Source organism: Apostichopus japonicus, chromosome 3, assembly GCF_037975245.1.
Source record: "Apostichopus japonicus isolate 1M-3 chromosome 3, ASM3797524v1, whole genome shotgun sequence".
NCBI lineage: Eukaryota > Metazoa > Echinodermata > Holothuroidea > Aspidochirotida > Stichopodidae > Apostichopus > Apostichopus japonicus.
Window position 1 is genome coordinate 29,684,135 of NC_092563.1, and position 17,594 is coordinate 29,701,728.

The following is a 17,594-nucleotide window of genomic DNA, read 5'->3' on the forward strand; positions in this document are numbered from 1 at the left end:
AAGGTATCAGATTAAAAATTTCACAATTTCACTCTTTCCCTTAAATTGAAATGTTTCATTTTTCGTTGCTTGTCACATCGGATAATTTTTTCTATATAGGCTATATGAGATGAATATTGAACCTGAAGTACATGGTAAAGGATCATGCCACAGCAGGGGAGGGGAGGGTAGGGGAGGGTAGGGTAGGGTAGGGGAGGGGAGGGGAGGGGAGGGGAGGGAAGGGAGGGATGGAGGGTCGTGTTAACCCAAAGCTTTAGATGCAGTACGAATGTGTTACCGTGGTATATATGCACATTCGTCTTAAGTATTAACTTTATTTGTAAATGAAAATTGTAACGAAGATACAAGCACTGTTTTATAAATTGAGACTGTAACTCTACTGTATATACGGCGTGTTTCTTTCTCCATCACGTTATGTTGATTGGCTGTCCTCATCTACAGTACTTAATGCATATTCATAATGCGATGACGCAACTTTGTGACAATAACTCGGTAAAAGAGATGTATGTAGGATATTGCAATGAGGCCCGAATAATGGATATTTATCTGCAAATAAGATAAGAAGTGAAAACAATATCTTAACTTTTGTATATATATATGCGTTTCATCATTCACACAAATATTAACATTTTTATTAAAATTTCAAACAGAGAAAAACTTCGTGTTTAAGCAAAAATTATTGACATCATAATTACTGAGAGATGTTTAAAGATAAGTACCGTTGTATGTAATATGCGCAAAAACTTTCATAGATCTTATATATTATGAACTTTGCATATTCATATCTCTGTCATCTTAAAATATATGAATACGTAAACTTTTCTATCATTTCAATTTAAATGTTCAATATTGACAAATGTATTAGCCATATCATCTAGCTCAGATCAAAACTTTGTATTTCGTCAATTTTCAAGTAATAATTAGCGTTGAATTTGACAAAATACTGTTACGATCAATGGAAACGATAAAGTAGCTGAAAACATAACTGGAGATTTCAGTCCAAAATAAAGGGCAACTTAACAAAATAATTCATATATGCAGTCATATGGCATTTCGTCCTGAATTAGTTGGCCTGTTTATGTTACTCTCTTAGGGAGAGGGAGTAATATACAATTAACGACATACTTCACTGTAATGACGGGGCTTAGTCACATACGGTTAGAGAAAGATAGGTTATAAGGACAGACTATACATCAACAATTTGAATCGTGCATATTATACCTCCATTCTTGAAAGTGGACGGATGCCTTGTGACCGGTACCATCAGTGGCGTCTGTGACGTAACACCTAATGTTGATGACGGAGATGGTGGCGCCAGTTTAAAGGATGGCGCGTAGGGTTGAAAGGGAAACGGTGCGCTTCCTGCAGTAAATGCGTAGTATTTATGAGTTTGTTGACTGTACGGCGTCATCAAAGTTGTTTTGTCTTGAAGCAGGTTCTCCACTCTTTCTCTGTCATCGTGTAGACAAACAAATAAAACTACACAGTAATAAACAATACACTGAATGAATTATTAATAAGAGTCAGGAAGGCAGTGGGGTAGAAATGAACTCGAGAATAACGTACAACTATACCTATATAGTTTAACGGTGTTTTGCTCGTTTAAAATAAAATAAAATAAAATAAATGTCCTCAGCAACGGGATGTAATTAAAATACTCCACCAAATCATGTACCTAAATATAAAATACAGAATGAGTCATCCCCTACCCTATACTCTTACTTCTATCCCGTATCCGCTATATTCCCACCGTGATACCCCTACCCCTCCCCCACCCATACGATTACCTGTACTTCTACCTTAACCCCACCCCTCCTCTATGATCCCTCGCAATTTGAAATACCTCTTTACACTTTAGCTTTTGGGAAATATATGATGGTTCGTACATACAATGGTTACGTTATATGCTTTCAAATTGCATATAGATATAAACTCTCGTCAAGATCACATATGTTTATACGATCTTCTGGCGGTTCTTCAAGACCAGTTAATTAAAGCTTTAAAAAAGTTAGTTAAAATAATGACCAAAACAGTTTTCATAAAGTTTTCCAGAGTTCCAAATGTCGCCATTGTAAGCAGACCATGAAGGGAAAAAATAAGGGTAAGAAATATAGAGATAGAAAAAGATTGATATATTTCGCTTGGAAGTAATCTTTTAATTTATTACATGCGAACATGAAATATATAAATGTCCTCAATAGCCAAAAAGCCACTTGAATGTGTCACGTGATTGAAGATTAAAACTTTCAGAACCGCGGTCCTTTTCATTCTCTTAGTATATTAATGGTAGGAACTTTTTGAAGTAGTCAGACTTGCAGTATATTATTATCTCAATTTATGTCACATTTATTTACAAGTTCCTCTTATCTTTTGCTAAAAGCCGGATCGCAATTGACCTGGTAGGAGAACCGACGACGTGTTTATGACGTCACAAACACGTCCTTCTGCCTGCCTAAATGAATGGAGTGAGGAAAGAAACCTCGACGGTAGTATGGCGTTATCTGATTGGTTTAATGCCTCACTTATCTACATATGTCATTGGTAACCATCCTTTAAATTGCCCCCCGTGCGCGCGGAAATCGACCAATGAGAAACAGTTTAACAAAAAATTATCAGATAAAGTGAAATTCCGCTCTCGTGGCAAATGTCTACATTCTGAAATTTATAGATTAACTGCCATCAACTCAGCCTTAGAAAAATCACTTCCAAATATTTGTTTAAAACTTCTTCAGGGTTTATCATTTGCCTGTCTTGTTAATTGGTGTGACGGGTAATAAAATGTCGAGAGGTATAAACTAACCTCTTTCCAGAGAGAGAGAGACGTAATGTTCAAACTACATCACTCCTTGACAACGGCTACAAACCCGGATCCCAGACCCTCGGAGATTCTTGTCGCCTCACTGCCAAGGTGTTGACAGATTTTGCCCATTTATACTTAGAATCTAAATGATGGTCTTGTTGTTTTAATAGGTGAGGCGGCAATTTAGATTTTCATAATTCCACACAAAAAACAGTGTCGCCGATACCATCAAAAGTCATTTTTAAGGAGTCTGTTTCCGTGGGACATGGAAGTTCGTAGGTCAAGGTTACGCAAAGGTACAAGTGGTTAGTGAAATTCTGCCCCACAAAACCACAGGCAGTACCGACAAACGATTATGTGTCCTAACAATAGGTAAATCCTCATAAATTCTACTCGATATTTGGTTAGGTTATGAAATCTACTGTTTTTATGCGTGAAAGCTGATTTTATTTTTTTTTCATTCTTTTGGCTCGTCGTAAAACATTTGACCCGGCAGTCACTAACCGTGAACGTACAACTACTTACACTGATAAAAGTTTGAAAGTTATTGAAAACCTGTCGTCTGCTCCCTTGGAGAGTTAAACTCAAAGTTATTACACGGTTATAATTTAGGAAATATTGCGCATATTTTTCTATATATATATATATATATATATATATATATATATATATATATATATATATATATATATATATATATATATATATATATATATTTATATATATATATATTTATATATGTATATATATATATATATGTGTATATATATATATATATATATATATATATAACTTTTCTATTCAGCCCCCGAGTTTGTTCTTGGGTTAATCCCCGACCCCCCCCCCACCCGAAGTATACGTGGTTGGCCCCTGTCTGAGAAATATTTTGTGAACTCATTTTAAAGTAAATAATTTAAATTGAATTATATTTATATATCATATGTTATATATCATATATACATTTATATATATGTTACTCTATTATTTACCGGTGCTTTTACCTTTTAAATTATATTTATATATCATATGTTATATATCATAGTACACTTATATATGTATATATATATATATATATATATATTACTCTATTACTTACCTGTATACTGTTACCTTTCAACTTATATTATATATCATATGTTATATATCATATATACATTAATATAGATATTTATATACATGTTACTGTATTATTTACCGGTACTGTTACCTTTCAAATTCTGTCAGTCGTGTTGAGTCTCGGAATCCCTTCGCGAAAGGATTGCTGTCAATTTTTAACCTCGTGATCTTTGAAAGGATAAAGCAAAAATCTAATTAATTGACACTTAAAATATTTGATTAACAATTTAGAAACGCTATATAAGTAATTCATAAGGGTACAACCTTACCATTACTCTATATTCAAAGTGACTTTAATAAAATGATAAGGCTTAACTTTCTCTATTTGTTTCACAAATCAGTCCAATTAGTTCATCGTCGAAAGTATATAATTATCATGAATATCACTTGAACAAAGAGGCATGTTATAAATTTAGCTAACTGTTGTTGTTTCACACTGGCCACACTAGTGTTGGTTGGTCTTGAAATTAACCAAGATAAAACAACTACAGGCCAATATTGATATAGGCCTATACATGATGTTATCATGTTCCATTACTCAAAGGCAAACGGAAGCACATAATATGGCATTAAACTTTATTATTGCAGATGTTGACCTGACATCCCTCACCCGTCCACTATGTTATCAACATTCACGCCCCCACCCCCCACCCCCACCCCCACCCTACAATACACAGAAATACCATCCCATCCCACCACCACGTCTACCCTTGTTCCTCTTCTTCACCCTGGTGCCAACACCTTTTTTATTTTGTAAGTATATGAAGTCTAAATGGCTTACAAGCTGGTTTTGATAAGCAGTCACAGCAGTGAATGCTGTTTCTCTAAAGGCGAATGTCCTGGTATGTTGAGATACCAAATATTTCTCTAAATCTTGCGGGTCTGCTCTGGCTGCTTTGACGAGATGTACCCGGGGCTGATATCGGTGCATGGAGTTTAAAATTATCTGTTTATATCGGAGATAAGAAGAACAAACAAATATACAGCTTAATAACTGATTTAAAGACAGAATGTCAGTGACATCCCTGAAACATTAAATAAACCAAACATACAATATCCAATTAGGCCTACTATATTTTACAAACAAACCATGTTATTATGTTTTTTGCAATTCGTGTTTTCAAGAGAAAAAAATCTATTTTCCCGGTTTTATTTTCTGTGGAAATTTATCTCTTTAAAATCAGTCATACTTCTTGAAAAGCATGAACGTTATTCTACGTCCACATCTAAAATATATTTTAGATTCATCTACAAACTTTTTAGTTTTCTTCTCCAAAAACGTTCTACTATATAGTCTACTTCCAATCTGTATAACATTAAATCGTTACTGACACAAGCTCATTGTCAACCAGATTAGTGTGTCAGTCTAGTTTGAATTGTCAATTTAAGTCACATTAATGGATGTCTAGATATCTTGTAACTCGATAGTGTTATGTTAAACACTTTAAAGGACTGGAAATGAACCCATATTTTAATACATCATAATCCTAAACATTACGGAAATATGAATTTTCTTCGAAAGGAATTGTATTCAGTATTCGCTTACATGTACGAAAATGCAGGTGTAGCCCAATGATAGCGAACTATACATATATTATTACATTCCTTATTGTGTATCATATAACATCTTCTTGAAATGAACATACATTTATTGACATACCAAACCGAATTTATATGGTGAGGAAAATGGTTGAGGAGGGGTGGAGACGAAGGGGGGGGGGGGGGACGACACAACCATTAATACGTGCCCGTCATAATTACTATTTTGACTATAGGCTATACCATTTACACTTACATGTCCTTGGTTATCAAGGGCGTTGTTTGTCAATTTGACTTTTTCAAAAGATATCATCTGTTTTGAGAGATGTTCTCCTGTATAGGGTGAATCTGGATGAAGATATAATCGGTTTTTGATTGGTGGATCTGCTTTGCCCGCTACCAACCAAGAAGAGCGATGGTAGGCATACCGATACCGTTTGTTGTCAACCGGAAGTATGTCCAATAATATGATATATCGCGATTTGGGATCTAAACCGCTGAACGAGACTCTAAGAGCAGGAAACATTCGTCTGAATAGAAGAAAAAAGAATCAGATTTAGATCAGTTTAAGGGAAAGATTCATTAAATTTTCACTTCGGCCTATGATTATGTACCCAACTGCAAGGTTTCGGAATTCTCATTTTATGGAAGCCTATACGCGCCATTTCAAATGTTCAAGCGATTCTCTACAGAACGCGTTATATAGAGACGCAATTTGACCAGTCAATATGGCTCCATATTACATGAAGAAATTATAATGTGTCAGTTTGGATTATTTATTGCAGCAAATTCTTTTCCGATTTTCAAAGAAGGAAAACCGGCTGCCATATGCATCGTTTTACCAAATACTGACCACTCGTGTACAAAGAGAATGTAGTCCCTAGCAACTTCAGCACGTGCACGAATGATACGAGTGCCATTGTACGGCTTCCACCCACACTATGGAATATACAGTCTTCTTCAGTGAAAATGGCTTCATGTGTCATTCACTCAACGCCTATAAGTATTGTTTGATCGGTTCATCTCAACTAACCGTGGAATTTCATTAAAGAATAGCGGCTCTCTTGGCGAGGGGGATTGGGGGGGGGGGGCGGTTACAATATATATATAGTAAAGACCTACTTAAGGAAAAATTGAGGAATGCAAAATGGGGACCTTGTGTCAATATTGTCCGACGCCTCTGAATAACCGTCTCCCTGCCCAAACAGCTCAAGAATACCCTGGTCAACCTAACGACAGTCTCAATAGTAAACAGATATTTGATATAAAAAAATAGATCCCAAATATTGTAAAATATAATAGACAACAACGGAATCTTCACAAACCTTCCGGATTTTGTTATTATCATTTCTGTTCCTAATTCGTGAAATCTCTCCCACAATTCTCGAATCTCTAAATGACATTGCACGTTGTCCAGTTCGTCACTGCAGTTTGCATTCCCTTGACACTCTTTACACGGTACGTTCAACCGGTGTACCGCGGTGTCCGGTCTCATGCACTTTGCTCGTTCGGTATTTATATCCAAAGGCATTGTTACCTGAGACTGAGTGTACAATCTATACGAATTTCCAGAGGTGTAGAAATCATCAAACCGTTTCTTCGTATCATTTTTGAAATGTCGGTTATATGGATGGTAGGATGTTGGTTGATTTGTTGATTTACATCTCCAATCGTCTGAGAAAAGAAAGAAAAATAAATAAATACACACGAAGAAGCTACTATAGTGACGAAAAGCATTTATCAATTTGTCTGAAGGAGTAGCTTTGATCAATAATAAATGTACTTTAACGTTAAAACATTCCCTTTAACTCAATCAATTGAAAGTTGAGAAAAATTAAATGATAAAAATAAAAATTGCACTTTAAAATCCTGGTATGTTTAAAAAAAAATATCTTGCTTGGTAGCATAATGTCCATCTGCCTCATCATAGCGACCCTCAGTGGCGGATGTTGTGGCATGGGGTAGAGGAAGTACCCCATCCACAATGAACCAAAATTTATATGCAACGGAGAAAAGGTGCTTATAGTTAAAAAGGTGTTCTATTTACCGACTTTTGAAAGTTATTTTGGTTCAAGATTTTTCCATTTTTCTCCTACAAATTTGCAGCCCTTATATGTAATCAGTGTTATACTAATGTAGCGAGTAAATTTCAAAACTATTTCCGATTTTTGTTAGTTTGGTTAAAACTACCACATTTGTCTGAAAAATATAATTAAGGGACATACCCGCGAGTATATTTTGTATTTAAAGACTACATTATAAACCAAACAACACGAAACACATTGGCAAGCGTTTGTTATTAGGATTGTGTGTCTGATAGAAATTGTTGGCTTAACACTGAAACATCAAAATGTGTTACCTATCTGGTAACATATACACATAACCGAATAAACCCCAATTAAGTATAAACTAATTTGTTCTGATAACTCCAGAATGGTGTAGCTAAGATTATTGGTACCGTAAGACCTAGAGATAACACTCTAATGGGAATTTGTATTTATATTTATGTATATGTATTTATACTTATATATATATTTTTCTTTTCTTTTCTTTTCTTTTCTTTCTTCAGGGAGAATTCCACATTGTTAAGCTTTTAAGCTTTATGGAAGACTTCCCTCCACTTTGTACTGTTGCGCAAAACAAATAAATAAATAAAATATATATCATGGTTTTGTTTTTTAGCAGAAATTATGTCCACTTGCCTTCTAAATAAGTTTAAAAGGGGAGGGGAGGAAATCCAGCTAAATTCTTGGTTCAGTCATTTGACCTTAAAAGTATAAAGGGCGACTTGTAAGGAATCTTAAACTGACCATCATATTAAAATTATTGAGAACACTCACCCCCTTAATAAAAACAATGGGAATTGCTTCATTTTTTTTTTAATTTATAACTTTATACAACACACATGTTAAAGGTATAGCAACTAGCTGTAACACATTTACGTAACATGACCTTTGACCAGAAATTTAAACTCATAAAGCGTGACAGACTTTCAAATACTTGATATAAAGAAGAGATGACAGGAACACGTGACCACTTTATTTAGCTATATCAGAGATCACATGACCTAAGTGTGAAGGTAAGCTACGGTATCACGTGACCTTTGTATGAAAGAACCGCTTGTTTGTTTTGTTACATTTTTGACAGTATTTTAATTAGTTGTCAGCAACTTAATCTTGTAATTGAAATTAAGGAGGGTGTATCATTGTAAAATTGGATCCCATCCTGTCTGGCCGAATCACTAAACCGTAACCATTAGTGAGGTCAAATCTAATCTTTTTCATAAACGTATTGACTCACAAAAACGGTTCGACATCTGGAGCAAATTCGGAGCTTGTACAGTTGTTATATAGATATCTAACTGCAATAGGCTATTGGCTGCCTTTCTGAATGATAAACTGTCATATAGGCCTATATAAGACGCTAAACATGGACATTTTGTATCTTATTTCGTTTTAGAGCATAATTTTTCAATGTTATGATAATCCAACTACAATGCAAAGTACAGCGTATAGTGACGACATTTTCAAAAACATTCAATAATCAAGATTCTTGCTTTCGTTTCTTCAAACAGTGTTCTTTAGGGCTTCTAATAAGATTAACACTTCTTAGCTAGCTTATTGTCTGCCTCGAGGGGGTGGGTTATGGGGGATTAATTGCTGTCTATTGAGCTATCGGTACCTTTGAATCACAAAAGCGTTTCAGGAGAGTGTCTCACTTTTATCCATTGCGATCGTATTTATCAATTTCAGTATATCTGTGAAAGTGACTGTAAACTAGTGATGAAAATATTTGAAAAGTTAGTTTAGTGTTCTGGCTAAACCTCAGAATCCGAAACTTCAGAATCCGAAAGCTTATCTGTGGTTTATTTCAGTGTTGATTAGTAATCTCATGTCATTTTATTAAAATGCAAATGCAAATTTTCTGATATACACACTTAATAAAAAAAATCATTTACATAAATAATAAATGAACGGAAAATTCAAAGTCTGATAATCAAGCCGTTCCTCTTTCTCCATAATTATACTTAATGGACAATTAACAGATAAATTAATTTTGTTATCATTGTTATAAAGTTAATTGTTTAAACTGTTCCCCAAACAACGATGGAAGACACACCGTTTACGTGCCGAGTAACCCTGTAAGAAAAAACCCTCTCCGTTGGTCGCAGCCTGTGATGATTTTTTTTTCTTGTATTAAAAGTATTTGGTGGTATCGTGCCCCTGAAAAACAAGCCAAGTGGAACCATGTGTGAACACATTGATACCCCTTTCAATGGTATATGCACCGCTGGTTAGAAGAAGCTGCAAAAGTAGGTCGTAAGAGTATAAAGAATATCTACTTCTTGATTAACAGTCACCAAAAATATAAACCTACAAACCAAACATTTGGATTCCAAGAAACTTGTCTTGCCAACGAGTGCTTAGCGTTCATTATAATAGCGGTTCCTTAAAGAATACATCGAAATAACATTGGAATTATTTTTTTTAAATAGGATATTTTTATTTTTGTTTTAAAGTTCATTAGAAAGTTACAAAAAAAGTCGTTCCATTGGTCGCCAGGGCACATTTTTCACATTGCTGTTAATTGCCAATGGGCATATTTATATAATTTATATTTTCAAAATTTCCTGTTATCATCTCAATCTAGTCAAGCTATAGACTGCATTGTTATAAATTTGTTAATATCCAATAGAATTCAAACTTTACCAAAATAATAAAAAAGTTTAAAAGAGATAAAACCAAAACTATTTTAGGGTAATGACATAATTGTTCGTTTGATTATTGCGTTAGACATTGAGTATGAACATTAGAAAGTTTCTATAGGTGACAAATTTGTTAAAAACAAAAGCGGAATCTATTAGTTGATTATAAACAATTAAGGAGGTTGATCAATGCAATCACACTTCTATAATACTTGGTATTCTGCGTTTCGTAAAAATTGTTATTCAAATTGTCAATGAAAAACAAACAAAATTGTCATATTAAGAGAGTAAGCTTATATTATTTTAAGCGAAATAATCAATATATATGGAAAATACAAATTTTGTTTGGAATTTGAGATTCACTGTTGGTTTCTTCGGGTTTGATATCATTTGTGAATCCAGTTACTTGATAGTGACATGTCTTGCCCAAGGACACATTCGAGCGTCTCGTATGTATACGTGTGGTAGGATTGTGTTTTTGTCTTGGTCATGTGGTGTCAGGTCATCGTACAATTTTGAAAATAATATCAAATATTTACATAAAACTTGAAAATTGTTTTCTTTAAAGTGCATGGGCGACCCTCACAATGGCATAGAAGGTACGGAGGGAATAAATAGGCTACTGGTTAAATACGCCTCATACAAATTTACATTCGCCTCATACAAATTTGTATGTCGCACGCTTATAATTGCTTCCAATTTCTTACCCTCTTTTATCACGACAGAGCCCTCAATACACAACATAAACATTTGTGAACCATCCCCCGACCCAAACACACACACAATTAAGGGGGGGGGGGTCTTGGTTTCTCGAAATTGAACCTTATGGTGGGGGTTCGTTAACAGTTGGAAAACAAATCGAATTTGAATACAATGAAATAGTCTTACTTTCTTAAACTCATGTCAAACATTGAGATAAGAATAATTCCAGACATTCGAATCATTATTGTATATGTCTGACAAAACAAGTTTACTATATCCATAAAACTGATATTCTGGAAATTCTCATATCTAAGATGAATTAATCTCCTCAATCTTTGGCCGTTTTGTATGTTTTCATGCATGCAGACTTTCTCATGTGAGCGCGTATAAACAAATTATTTTATTAACATCAAGCGGGTATATAACTAACTGTTTAAGACTGAGCCGAATTCATCTCAGTAGCATATGCCTCGCTGAGAGGTTCATAAAGGGGACTTCAGCCCCCCCCCCCCATAAAGGGACCTCCATGTCTTGGTTTTGGAGCCATACCATATATTCACTAGACATAATTGCAATGAATGTTGCAGTGATATTCTCAAGCTTCAATCCTCGTATATAGCTAACTTGAATAAAGCATACATGGTCGCCCTAACATTTGCAATTTATAACTAATCTTATTTTCAAGTAAAGAAAACCATACATTTTAGGGATTATGTTTTCATTTTCAAATTAGAAATCTGTAACCAGGGTTATTGTGAACTGAGTACATCAGTTTGTCATCGATTTGAAAATGTTATAGAAAAGATGAAAACATTCTTGTCATAAATACTTCAAAATCCGATGATTGATAATATATAGATGAGATATTGCAAAACTTCATACTAAACAATTCATGAATATTCAACAGTATTTGCAACCTGCAAAAGTCTTTCTTTCAGAAATAGTAAAAAAAATGGAGCAACAAAAAAATTAATATGAAAACTTTGATAGCATCATACAGTCAGGTATCACGCAAACCTTCATTTGGATAGCTAACATACTTAATTATCTTTATTCTCAGAAAAGCAATATTTCAGCCTTTTCAGAGCTACGCTGAACTTGTAACAAGTTATGACCATTTATTAGGGAGAATTAACACTCCAACGTCCATTTTTATCCTGTAAGATTTGATGTGATTGAGTATGTCTTTAGTGTGAAATAATATACACAAAATATATATTAAAAGAACTATGTTCCTTAGTCTTCTAACATACTCGACTGAGTATGCTAGTAAGACAATATTCGGGGTGCATGGTATCAAGTAAATTCATATTCCTCGCATTATAAATATCTCTTCAATCATTGTTTTAATCATGTAATGGCAGTAATTGAATTACGAAGTGCAAAACAATTCCAAAAAAAGGTTTTGCTGTGTTCGATTTTGTAAATCAACAATTCCTTGGACCCTTAAACATTACAAAATTATATCATAACATACACATCCCCCCCCCCTCTCCCACCCCTCCCAATCCGGTACATCTAACCTCCCCAAGCACCCTCCGTCAAACTGCCTCTTTCTCACATGTTCATCAACAAGATGTACACAAATTAATGTGTTATATATCGTTCCTATATTTTACATTCCATAAAATTAAAACAGTCCGCAGTTAAACCAAAATAAAAGTTTATACGTGTTGTAGAAAATTGTATATTTAATACAAAATAAAAAAAAAACATTTTGGTGCGAAAGTCATTCAGAAAAGTACGTAACAAGTGCTCAATATCTATTTAATGCCCTCTTCACCTTCATAAAGTTGTTCTGACAAATTTCAGAAATATAAAACTGATAAGGAGATATGTATATATATATATATATACGTGTCTCTAAAGATTGAAGTCAAAGTAAACTAAGAGAATCCCACTTTACTTCCATACTTTTTTAATATTAATTTATCATTTTGCCTTTGTACCCCACCAGTCCACTTTCACAGTCCCACACAGTCACGGAAGATGGTTACATGTTCAATTTGTTCTAGGGCTCTTCCCATATGTACCCGGACAGTTGAAGACAGTTCCATAGCTAATTGCTATAGTCTATAGTCTATGAGAATTTCTACAATGAATAATGACGTTAATATTGGCGGTAAGCAAGTACTCATATACGTCATTTATACATATATAAGTTCATAAACATCAAACGTATATACAACAAAAAGTAATAATCCAACTTGAATAGATAACTCGTAAAAAATATTGATTAACTTTCAGACTTTAAAAAGAACATTTGGAGGGTCGACCTGTGCACATTAAGTTACACTCAGGTATAGTTACACGTTGATCTTCGTGCAAAGCCATAGGCAACACATCATGGCACATATACCGTATCTATATGGTATAATTTTCACAAAGTTAGCAGCCAAAAACCTGATACCTACCTTTTCTCGTTTTCTTTGACCCAGTGTTGTCATTTAGTAGCGACTCGATGGAGAATGCGGCAGCACGAGAGGACAGTTTTGTTAATTTTTGCTTTTCCGTTCTTTTAGAATACATGGTGAGATGGAAATATCGCTATAAAACTTCTCCTATCCGAGTTGAAAGGAAATAATTCTCAGTCGTGGACTAAACGTGTTCAAGACCCGATAACATTTTCCCACAAGACTAATTCTTCGATCTCGTTGTAATAATATAATATATCCACATATAAGTTATCAACATAAAATTAATGAATTAATTTTGAAGATGTCGAGATCTTCTCTTAAGTTGCTCAAAAATTAATATTAATTTATAATGATTAAAAATACGCTCATAATGTAGCTCAACCGCATTAGTAAAAGTTTTCAATTCCACTCGATTCAAGTTTAACATAAACTAAGAAATACGTTTCAGTAGAGAAAATTAGTCGCGATCCTCACAGAACGTTTAGAAATATACCAAAGGAAGTAACAAACTCGCCCAAACTTGAAGGGAGGTAAAATGTTAATAAATTCGATCACTGTGTAATTGATTTCCGTCACTTCTAACTTTCTAACAGTTATAGTTGGTCCGTTATTGTCCTCGAAGTCAACAAAGTGAATAGTGCACTCAAACCAGGTAAAGCCTCTGTCTCTTAAGGGTTATAGTGACGACCATCGGGCGGATTTTGTGTTTTTACTGATCCGTCGCAAACGATACCTCTAAAAACAAACAGTCACCAAACAAGAGGTGAGAAATAAAGTGTTGCTCAAATGACAGCTCCCTCTAGTCTATCGAACTCCGTCGTTGTTTCGTTCCGATTTCGTGACGTCACTGAACGCCGTTACTTGAAACAACCCAGAAGTGGAAGGGCATAGTGTATAACGTTACGATCGTGCACAAAATCACTGTTCCCGCCAAGCAGACGACAAGATCACATTCTATATGGTATGGCCAATAATGTGTATAGGAGAAATATTGTTTAATTATTTATTAATGTTACATCTTAGGTGTTCCATCATTCATATGCTTTATTATAGGCTATTCTTTGAAACCAGGTTGCCGAGTGTGTCTATATGTACCTGATATGGGATATACCACTTCTGTCAGTATTAAATTTATCTTTTCATACCCGACCTTACTGCCATAGCTTATAAGAACAATGGAAAAAGAATGATTCGAAAACGCATTGAAAGAAACTTTGAGCGCTAAGAGACACCTTCTAATTTTAATAATTCAAAGACAATTAAATCGTCATTTATTGTTGTGACATCACGAAATAAGTCCGTCAATTCGTTAATTGATCTCTAACTTGATAAGGTGCTTGATAAGTTATTGACTATCACGGAGGGCATTGGCAAAGCACAACTCGTTTCTTAGTAAGGGACAGATTTTAACTAAGAATCGGGGTGGGGGGGGGGGTCACAAGCACCATTTAGTGGTTGGGAAGAGGGGGTTGCAATTTTCAGTCTTTTCCTCACCTAAAGGCCTGCATCTCTGTTTTTGAACGACAAGCGTGCGTTGTTGTTGGCAGGTGTATAAGCACGTGTAAGTGGTATGGTTGTTTTGGTCACTTGGCTGGGTATATGTTGGTTCGTTTTTGTTTGTATTTCTCGGAAAATCGATCTAATTAGTTTAATGATCAAGCTGCAGAAACAAGTGCTTGATAGTCAACTATTGCTAATATGCCATCGTTATGAGGCTCCGAGTAAAAAAACACTTTGTGTGGTCAAGAAGTTTAGAAATATTCGAGAGAGTTTTCAAGCCACCCGTTGTCGGGTCTCTTTGTATTTATTTTGCTTATAATTAGGTAATTTCTCCCTATTAACACCCTCTCTTAAGGATCAAACGAAGTCACAACGTTTTGAATAGGGAATCGGTGGCACCTTTAATTGGCTTAGGATTAAAGATCAAGTCTGGTGAAAGGAATTACTGGTTTAATGGCGCGTGGAAATGGCGAGAGCTTTGTCAGATAAACTGGTGCAGATGGTTTAGACTCATTAAGGATAATTTTACCAGATGAGGACGTGTTGCTTGTAATAATGAGAAGAAAATTAAGATGTGTTCTCGAGTCATCACGTTTCACATTCACACCTAAAGGGAAAAACTGTCAACAGCCGGGGTGGCTGGTAGTAGTCAATCTTCTCGCTTTTCATCTTTATTTATCTCGAGTAGACACAATACCAACCTTTACCTGTCTAGACTGTTTATAAATAACTCAGGAGTTTGCTACAGACTTAAATACATTTGATGGTAATATAGGAACACGCAAGGCGACTTGTCTTTGCTTCAACAAACATCATCTGCTCGTGCATTGCATTAATAATACCTCTGTGCAGTGACCGAATGGTATACTCCGGTCACCACGTGATCATGACGTTGGGTGGGACGGAGATGACGTTTGCGCCATTTATCTCTTTCCTTCTCTTTTCATTGTTTTGTATTATTTTATTATTCTATTTTTATTGCTCCTTTCGGTTGTTTATAACACTTATAATTTACAAATAGAAGACACGGTCATTATGCAAGGAAGAATACCCTAACTGTAACAAACCCTTGTGGGTTTGGGTAAAGGGGCTGCATAATTTTACGGATATAGAAAGAGGTTAATAACAACCACCCCCACCCCCCCCCCCTCCTAAAGAAAAGCCACGATAGCATTATGCCTAACACCTCACAATATCACACGTTCATGCATGACCCTACAAATAAACAGCCCGAGCCCTTTCCTATATATGTCCCTTCCAAACACTGTTACTCATTCACCTCTTTCAACTGAAAGGAGAATTGTGAAAATATGCAAAACATTTAACTGTTTGTATTGCTGTCTCACTGCATGGCCGGATCTCGAAAGAGATACTTTCAACAGTCTCTGTTAAATTTAATGGAAATAAACGACAAAGGCAAATGAGTATATGTATATTTAAAAATTTTAATGAGCTGGAAAATCTAGAAGAGTGTAGAACTTCCAGCATCCACCGGGATTCGAACCGGGGCCTCCGGACACCATAACCAACTAGCTATGTCCAGATGTTCGAAACCGGTAAGGAATTTCGTAATTCCATTGTAGGCTATTGTCACCTGTACCAAACAATGCTATAGTTCTGTTTTGGTGACATATGTGCCAAACTCTAGAGATCAATCATGATGCTAACCAACTCGAAATTATATATAGAGACTATATAATATTATTGCATCAATGACAAGGACTATTTTAATTGTAATCGATTATTTCAAGCGAATACCCCCCAAAAAATGTACAGAAATTTGAATTCTGTATTAAATTGAAAATATTAATCTCAATACCCACCCACTTTTGAAAATCATTGGTGTGGACGTTTTAGGAGTTTCCCGCCGCTCTCATCCTTCCCATATGGCGGGGCCTTGAACCAATTCGAAGCGCAAAAGAATGAGCTTTAAAATATATGTTTAGATAACCATAACATATATTACCCAACTATGTCCCACTCACCTGCCCCCCCCCCGATCCCAGCTCCTTCCCACTTCGCATTCAATCTATAGGACTTCTGGTCCAGAGCTCATCCAATAAAATCATATTTACGGCGTGACCATAATTTAGGCGTCAATAAAACTTGTGAAATATTGGCCTTAGCTTATCGGTCACTTTTAATGTACAAATATTGTGACAAATTGATAACAATAATTGCTCCAGCAATATAAGCCACGTTTGTTTGTCCCGGTATTTATGTGTACCAGTTGGTTTTTCTGACATAGCACAAAAGCGCGTCGATTCTCTATCTAAACCACAGAGACTCTCCCGTACACAAAGAGAAAATGACCGGTTTAGATTGTAAATATGTTCTCACATCACCAGGATAAACTATATACATCGCAAGAATTGTAACTAAATTAATTTTTCAATAAAATAAAGAGGTTCATTTGGGGGCCTGGTTTTGCTCAATATGTGCTATTTCGTCGTAATCTGAGTTACAAGATAAGAACGTTTTTATATTTTCAAACATCTTGAAAGGAAAAGTGTTCCATCGGGACGAACAAAGCAATAACATGAATATTTAATTAATTTACATCTAAGCTACTCACCTAATTGGCTAATTGCTAAACTCACGGTTTGTAACTTATGGAATATACATTTCATTGCAATGCTCTAATATCTCATGAAGTTTATAAATGAACGCTGACAAGTATAAAATAATATATGTCTCTAAATATATTATTCAATAAATGTGGTTATTAAATACTTTCAAACGTGTTGTTTTCATCATTATTGCTATCTTATGTTTCATCTTTCTTTCTTCTAGTAAGACTATAACTTCAGTTAAC

At 35.0% G+C, this 17,594-nt stretch overlaps 1 protein-coding gene across 1 annotated transcript; it reads right to left on the reverse strand.

Moving 5' to 3' along the window:
• Positions 1–208: 208 nt before the first annotated feature.
• Positions 209–14,056, reverse strand: LOC139958606 (T-box transcription factor TBX20-like). The gene is made up of 7 exons (XM_071955804.1): positions 13,277–14,056; positions 6,781–7,129; positions 5,712–5,985; positions 4,698–4,862; positions 4,008–4,084; positions 1,222–1,451; positions 209–546 (listed from the first exon to the last, which is right to left on the reverse strand). The coding sequence occupies exons 1-7, from the start codon at positions 13,389–13,391 to the stop codon at positions 413–415; spliced, it is 1,344 nt and encodes a 447-aa protein (XP_071811905.1). The 5' UTR covers positions 13,392–14,056; the 3' UTR covers positions 209–412.
• Between the last annotated feature and the right edge of the window lie 3,538 nt (positions 14,057–17,594).

Bases quoted from the DNA above. Each gene is read 5' to 3' on its own strand.
- LOC139958606 (XM_071955804.1), bottom strand. From the start codon at position 13,391: ATGTATTCTAAAAGAACGGAAAAGCAAAAATTAACAAAACTGTCCTCT. The intron at 5,986-6,780 runs GTTTGTGAAGAT...TCTTCTATTCAG, and splicing joins ATAATAACAAAATCCGGAAG to ACGAATGTTTCCTGCTCTTA. The intron at 4,863-5,711 runs GTAAGTGTAAAT...CGATATAAACAG, and splicing joins CCCTTGATAACCAAGGACAT to ATAATTTTAAACTCCATGCA.